Raw genomic sequence first — 7,096 nt, 5'->3', positions numbered from 1 at the left:
GACACACGGCCGAGCGACTCTTGCTTCCAACGTTCCTCTCTTCCTCGCTCGCTCGCTCGCTCCCTTCCTCCCTCCCTCCCTCCCTCCCTCCCTCCCCTCTTACCGGCTGTCCCTCACCCACCGTCCTGCATGCCCTCAGACGCAGCTCAACACGGGAGTCATGTTCGCGAACCTCAACCACCCGGGCCTGGCGCCGCTGCTACGCGCCTGGTGTGACAGACACACACACACACACACACACACACACACACACACACACACACACACACACACACACACACACACACACACACACACACACACACACACACACACACACACACACACACACACACACACACACACACACACACACTGCCTTGGCCGGGCCTCTCGAGTCTCTTCACACCTGCACGTGTGAACAGGTGGGCGAGTCCCTTCAACGGCACGTGCCGCAAGTTCTTCCTGCATGGCCGCCTCTGGGAGCAGGCCTGGCCTTAGCCGAGATGCAGCCGGGATGCAGCCGAGATGCAGTCGAGATGCGGTCTCCTCACGGCCGCCTCTAGTCGCAGGCATGCTTGGCGGCGGTGGCGCGCGCGCCCGGCACCGCCGCCTACGAGGAGCACGCGCATGAGGTGGGCGAGGCCGACTTTCGGCAGATCAACTCGCCGGTGGGGAGGTGGGTGCGGCATGCGTGGGCGGGCGGCGCGTCCAAGGAGAATGAGGCCTTCGGCGCGCTGACGGAGCGCTTGGGCTTGCCGGGCGGCGGGGCGGCGGCGGAGGCGGCGGGGCCGGGGGCGGAGGCGGCGCGCCTGGAGAGGCTGCGAGAGCTGCGCGGGTGCATCTCCCGGGCAGCCTGGGTGAATGGTGTGCTCACCGCTAACAGTTAGCGGGCACGAGTTTCTTTATATTCGGTGGCCCAAAGAAAGAAAGAAAGAAAACACAGACAACCCAATCCCAAACGAGGAATGGGAGTTGGGTCTTGGGAGCGAGATCCCAGGGACAGAGAGCTCAGAGGGCCGAGGCGGACGGGAGAGTGGGGGGAGCGCATCGCGAGACGGACGACCGGCGACGAGACGGGGAGGGGGGCTGCGGCTGGGGCCTGGGCAGGGTTCACCCACACACGACAGGGTCCCAGCTCTCGTATAGGACAAAGTTGCACCCGGCGGCACGGGGGCAGGCGCGGGCCTCCTACTGGTTGCGCTCTCCTAGTTCTCCTGCTCCTGACAAGGGACAGCGCCCCTCCCTGCCTGTTCTATCCTCTGTCGCGTCGCTCTCCCCCCTGCCTCGTTCTGCGGCGCCGCCGCCGCCCGCCGATCCCTTTGCTCTCGCGGCTTCTCCCGCCTCTCGGCGCAACTCCGCGCTCCTCGCGGCGTATTTTGGCCCCTCGAGTTTATCGAGCTCTCCTCGCGCCAGGATGACTCTTCTGACTCCGATCCTGAGGGAGGGTGTGGAGGATGTAGAGTGTAGAGCGCTGTAGAGCTGTAGAGATGTAGAGCGCTCTGGAGCGCTCTGTAGAGCTGTAGAGCTCTACATCCGCCGCGTGACGATGTGAGTCGCCTGTAGAGCGATGTAGAGGCGCTCTACAACGTGAAATCTCTGCAACAAACTCTACATCATAACCAACAAACTCTACATCATAACCGGCGAAGGAGGCACGGTCGCTCTCCGACATGAGGCGCGTTGCACTTGCCAGTGCTGCCCTGGCCTTCTGTCTGCCCGCCCAATGGGTGGCAGATGCCTCTGCTGCTGTGGCATGCCTCACGGCTGCGACTGGCCGGCGCCTCGGCGCGTCAGCTCGGCTCGGCGTAGCGATCGTGGCCAGCGCAACTCGCCTGGACTCAACGCTCAGCCAGGAGCTCCCGCACGCGCTGGCGCGAGTCATGGCGCATGCAACGCGTCTGAATGCTCGCCTCGCCTCGCGCAAATGCGACCGTCCTCGCAGCCGACAGTCCACCGCCTGCTAAAGAAGCACTGCGACGAATGCGGCACCGGCGACACATGGCAGGCTGGTCATGACGCAGTTATAGGGTGTTGTGTGCCGTCGGAGTGACTCTCTGTGTGTCAGGGATTCATAGTCAGGGCCGTCCATCAGAGCTCCAGTAAGCTCGGAGACACCCCATTAGCGCGGCTCGACCTCTTTGAGTCATTCCTTACCGAGCCGATCAACAAACATTTTTTGACCGCGCAAGATATAAAGGGTGGCTAAGGGCTCTGCCCGCAAGGCGCCCGCGTCGCAGACGCGGTGCCATTGACAAATCAGCAATATACCCCCACACGAGCAAGTAGCAAAATCCGAATACCGTGCAGTCACTTGTAGTGAGCGTCGGGCTGGTGGTTCGACACCGAGTTTAGAAACCATGTGATCTGAGCCATGGACGGGGGCAAGCCTTCAGCTGGTGCCAAGACATCCGTAAAATTGAAGCCCAGAACGTCCGCCAAATCCGTGCTTTCGGAGCAACTGAGGGAAAGCCGCTGATCGAGCCCAGCGTGCCCGCGGCCGCCTCCCGCGCAGCACCGCCGCTGGGGACGACACGCTGCGGAATCGGATCGAGCCCATGCACCGGGCAAAGAAGGAAGCTGCAGAAGCGGTTGGAGAGGCAGCCGGCGTCTGCCGTCACAACGAGTCCCAGCGCTGGTTGGACATGCGCGTCGGCTCGCCCGAGGACTGCTGTCGCGACCCTCCCGTCGTGCCGCAGCATCCGACGAGCTCTGCAACCGAGGAGAGTGAGGGTGCGCCTCCCCTCACTGCTGGCCTGGCTGCGCACCGCCCCACAAAGCACCCCCTCGAGCATCTCTACAAGTACAAGTGCAAAAGGGCGACCTTCTCCATGTCGTCAACGCGCCCGGCGGCTCCGGCAAGACTTTAGCCTTGGCCACCCTCCTTGCGGAGCAGGAGGAGATCCGCTCTCGGTCGGCAACGTGGCAGCTAGTCGAGGGACTCGGTAGTTGTGACCCCCCTGAGTGAGGACAGGAGAGAGAGAGCTTTTGTGGTGTTGGTGTACGCAATAATGGGACAGGGTAGTCGTTCTCTCTAGCTCCCCTTCTAGCTCTTAGCATGAGCTGCGCCCTGTGTCCGACCCCTTTTGCGCAGCAACACCTTAAACTTTTAGGCCCTCCAAATTCGGGTCGGAGCGTAGCGGAGTGGGCCCCGAGTTTGAAAAGGGCGACGGACGCTTTTAGGCTGAACAAGCTTTTCCTCTCGCACCCCGTCTCTTTTCCTTTCCTTTTTTCTCGACAGCACCCTCTCTTTTCCTCTCTATTTTCCCGGGAAAACTCCGGGGAACCCATCAAATTTTCCGGGCTCTGAGCCGAGTCTGAGGCTGGTTTGGACCCAAAATCAGCCAAATCGGCAAAATACCGGGTATTTTGCGGGTATACCTGGAAAACCCCGGGTATAACTGGAAAATACCCTGCGACCGCCTGGGTATCGTGCCGATTTCCTCAATTTTGCGTCAGATTTTGCCCCAGACCAGCTCTCAGACTCAGGGAAACTCGCGAGTTTCCAGAATGGAGCACCAAACACCCTCTGTTTTCCCTGGAAATTTCCGGAAACGCAAAGTGCTGGGGACCCTCTGTTTTCCTTTTTGTTTGCCGGAAAAGCTTGTGCAGGCCAAGCCGACGCTTGCGTGCGTCCTAGCCTCCAACAACGCCTCCCCGGCGCAGAGGGGCCTCCGGAGGGATGCGCAACCGCTCCTTCCACGCCGCTTGCGGAGGTCCTATTCCCAGCTCCGCTGAACTTGGAGCACTTGGAGTGCAGTCGGTAACCGCACATCCAGGTCCCGCAGCGTAATTTTCTGTGGCTCACACGCCGAGCCGGCTCGCTGCCCGGGGCTCCCGCGAAGAGAATGACGCAAAGCACGTTGGACCTGATCCTCGACTTCCTCTCCACCAAGGGCCTCCACCAGGCTGAGGCCGCCTTGAGGAGCGAGGTTGCCGCCTCAGGCTTGACCGCCGACGCCTCTTCGCGGCTCGAGCGGCTGGTGGCACACGCCAACGTGAGCGGCCGCGGCAGCGGCGGCGGCGCGGGCGACGCGCCCGACGCGCCAGCCCCCCTCGTCGCGCCGCCCGACACGGACGGAACTCCACCGCGCTTCCACGACCCCGACGATGACCCGGATGTTGACGAGTGGGAGGACGACGAGGACTTGGGGTACGAGAAGGAGGCGAGCGCGGGAGCGCCGAGCACGGACCGGCTCGCCGCCGCGGGCGCGCGCTCTCCGCGCTCCTCCCGCTCCTCTCGCTCCTCGCGCTGCTCCAATCCTCGATCCGTATCTTCGCCGTCGGGGCACAGCGCTGCGGGCTCCGCTTGCAGCTCGGGTGAGGGGAGAGGGAGAGGGAGACAGAGACAGAGACAGAGACAGAGAGGGAGGGGTAGAGGGAGGGTCCGCTCCTTCCTCTGCAGGGCGCGCGCTGCGGGGTGCAGCGCTGCGAGAGGGAGAGCGGTGGAGGGGGTGCAGAGGGGCGGCGGGAGCGGCAATTAGAGGCAGAGGGGTGGAGCAGAGAAGAGAGAAGGGAGTGCAAGAGAGCTGAGGGGGCGAGAGAACAGACGGGCGCCGCTGTCCGTGCCAGGTGCCGACAGACCCCGCACCGCAGCACGCGCTGGCTTCGAGATTATCCCCAACCCGGCCGCAACCGCTGCTGCCACCGCCCCTGCCGGCAGCCCGGCTGCTGCAGCCGCCACCGCCGCCGCCGCCGCCGCCGCCGCCGCCGCCATGGCCAGCGGCGGCGAGAGCTGTTCCTCGGAGGCGGGAGGTGGAGGGGGCAGCGCGCTGCAGCCGCGGCCCGCCATCGCCGGCGGCGGCGCGGCGGGCGGCGCGGCGGGCGAGGCGGAGGAGGCTGCGGCGGCGGGCGCAGCGGGCGTAGGGTGGGCGGTCAAGGGGGGCGAGAAGGAGGAGGCGGAGGCGACGGAGGCGGCGCTCGCGCGGTCGCTGGAGCGGGTGGTGAGGCTCCGCGCGTCGAGCGGCCGCGACTCCGACGCGAGCAGCTGCCGCAGCAGCGTGCGAGAGGCTAGCGGCGTCGCTTTCACGGAGGAGGCGTGGAGTCCTCTCCGCTCCGCTCCGCTCCGCTCCGCTCCTCTCCTCTCCTCTCCTCCGCCCCTCTCTTCTCCTCTCAGCTCCGCTCCTCTCTTCTCCTCTCCGCTTCTCTCCGCTCCTCTCCTTCACTCCTCCTCCTCGCCTCGCCTCGCCGTCCTGCAGGCGATGGAGCAGCCGACGCCGCCAAAGATGAAGCGCAACCTGACGGGCTTGCCGCCTGCACCGCCGGAGAGCGACGACGACGACGAGGAGGAGGAGGAGGAGGAGGAGGAGGAGGAGGGAGAGGAGGAGGCGGAGGCGGCGGGGAGGGGCGGGCGGCGGGAGAGGAGAGCGACGGGGTACCCATTGGGAGGGGGCAGCGCTGAGGAGGACGAGGAGGAGGAGGAGGAGGAGGAGGACGAGGAGGAGGAGCCGCGCGGGTGGGAACGGAGGCGGCGGCAGACGGGTCCGCCGGTTGGGCCTCCCCCGGACGACGACGAGGAGGAGAGCGAGGAGGAGGAGGACGAGGAGAGCGAGGAGGAGGTGTTGGCCGGGGATGGTCGCGCGGCGTGAGGGCCCCGAGGTGTCGAGGTCACGGCCTCTGTGCCCCTGTTCCCCTCCAGGTGGTCGAGGAGTCCGACCCGGAGGTCGACCCGATGGAGCGGATGCGCGCCGCCGAGGCGAGTCCGAGATCCAGCCGAGATCCAGCCGAGATCCAGCCGAGATCCAGCCGAGATCTCATCGGGATCTGCGCCGTTCTCCGGCCGAGGCTGAGCCCCGAGGCTGAGCCGAGACATGGCCTCGGCCAGGCGAGGTTCGAGACGCTGGAGCTGCGGGTGGTGCACGAGCGCGCGCGGACCGGCTTCGAGGAGAAGGGAAGGGCTTGCCGAGGCGGCTGCCGTGAAGAGCGCCTCCTCACAGTGCCCTCGCTGTGCGCAGGAGAATAAGGACTTCCCGATCCGGCTGCACTCGCTGATCGCGTCGCGCTACCAGGTCGGCGAGCTGGCTCGCCCCCGGCTGATCTCGGCTGATCTCGGCTGACCTCGGCTGATCTCCCCGGCAGGTCAAGGAGTACCTCGGCTCGGCCGCCTTCTCCAAGGCGGTGCAGTGCCTCGACCTGCACACGGGCGAGATGGTCCGCCTGCCGAGATGGCCCGAGATAGGCCCGAGATAGGCCCGAGATAGGCCCGAGATAGGCCCGAGATGGTCCCTCCCCGCAGATCCTCGGAGACGGGAGCCGAGAGATCGCCGAGAGGTGGAGGAGAGGGGGAGGGAGGGGGAGGGAGGTGGAGGGAGGGGGAGGGAGGGGGAGGGAGGGGGAGGGAGGGGGAGGGAGGGGGAGGGAGGGGGAGGGAGGGGGTCGGCCCCTCCACGGCCCTCGAGCTTGCGGCGGAGAGCGCCTCGTCCCATGTCTCCCCATCTCGCGCCGCGCGCAGGTTTGCATCAAGATCATCAAGAACAACAAGGACTTCTTCGACCAGTCGCTCGACGAGATCAAGCTCCTGCGATACCTGCGCAAGTGAGCGAGCGACCTGCCGCCCGAGGGTCGCCGGGCTCGGCTGGCCGCGACTCGTCCCTTTCTCCGCCCCTCGAGACCTCGAGATTTGGCTGTCGCCTCGCCGGAGATTTGGCTGTCGCCTCGCCCACGGGACGGCCCTCGGCTCACATGTGGAGGGGATGCCTCACCTCGGGCCGCCTGCCTCCCCTTCCCCCCCCTTGAGGCACGACCCGCGCGACGAGCACCACGTGCTGCGCATGTACGACTACTTTTACCACCGCGAGCATCTCTTCCTCGTCTGCGAGCTGCTGCGCGACAACTTGTGCGAGACGCGGCCGAGATGCAGCCGAGATGCGGCCGGAGATCGGCCGAGATGTTTGGGACAACTTGTGCGTTCGATCCGGCCGCGACTCCGCACTCCCGCCTCTCCCCCCCCCGCCTTCGCAGGTACGAGTTCTCGCGCTTCAACCGAGACTCTGGCGGCGAGCGGTACTTCCAGCTGCCGCGCCTTCGCCGCATCGCCAAGCAATGCCTGGAGGCGCTCGTCTTCGTGCACCGGTGAGTACTAGCTGTGAGTACTAGCTGTGAAAAGAAGAGCTCGTCT

The 7,096-nt window shown here is 65.8% G+C and overlaps 1 protein-coding gene across 1 annotated transcript in view; it reads left to right on the top strand.

Moving 5' to 3' along the window:
• Positions 1-6,460: 6,460 nt before the first annotated feature.
• EMIHUDRAFT_64552 (hypothetical protein) overlaps positions 6,461-7,096 on the top strand; it is a gene marked incomplete at both ends in the record, with an annotated part of 1,633 nt that continues 997 nt past the window's right edge. Inside the window, 3 exons of the mRNA XM_005778721.1 lie at positions 6,461-6,513; positions 6,716-6,814; positions 6,940-7,050. Of these exons, the coding sequence (XP_005778778.1) occupies positions 6,461-6,513; positions 6,716-6,814; positions 6,940-7,050 (263 nt within the window). The remainder of the gene's footprint in view (positions 6,514-6,715; positions 6,815-6,939; positions 7,051-7,096) is intronic.

Source organism: Emiliania huxleyi (genome assembly GCF_000372725.1).
Source record: "Emiliania huxleyi CCMP1516 unplaced genomic scaffold EMIHUscaffold_24, whole genome shotgun sequence".
Lineage (NCBI taxonomy): Eukaryota > Haptophyta > Isochrysidales > Noelaerhabdaceae > Emiliania > Emiliania huxleyi.
Note: the sequence above shows the minus strand (reverse complement) of the source record. Positions and strands in the feature narration are given on the sequence as shown.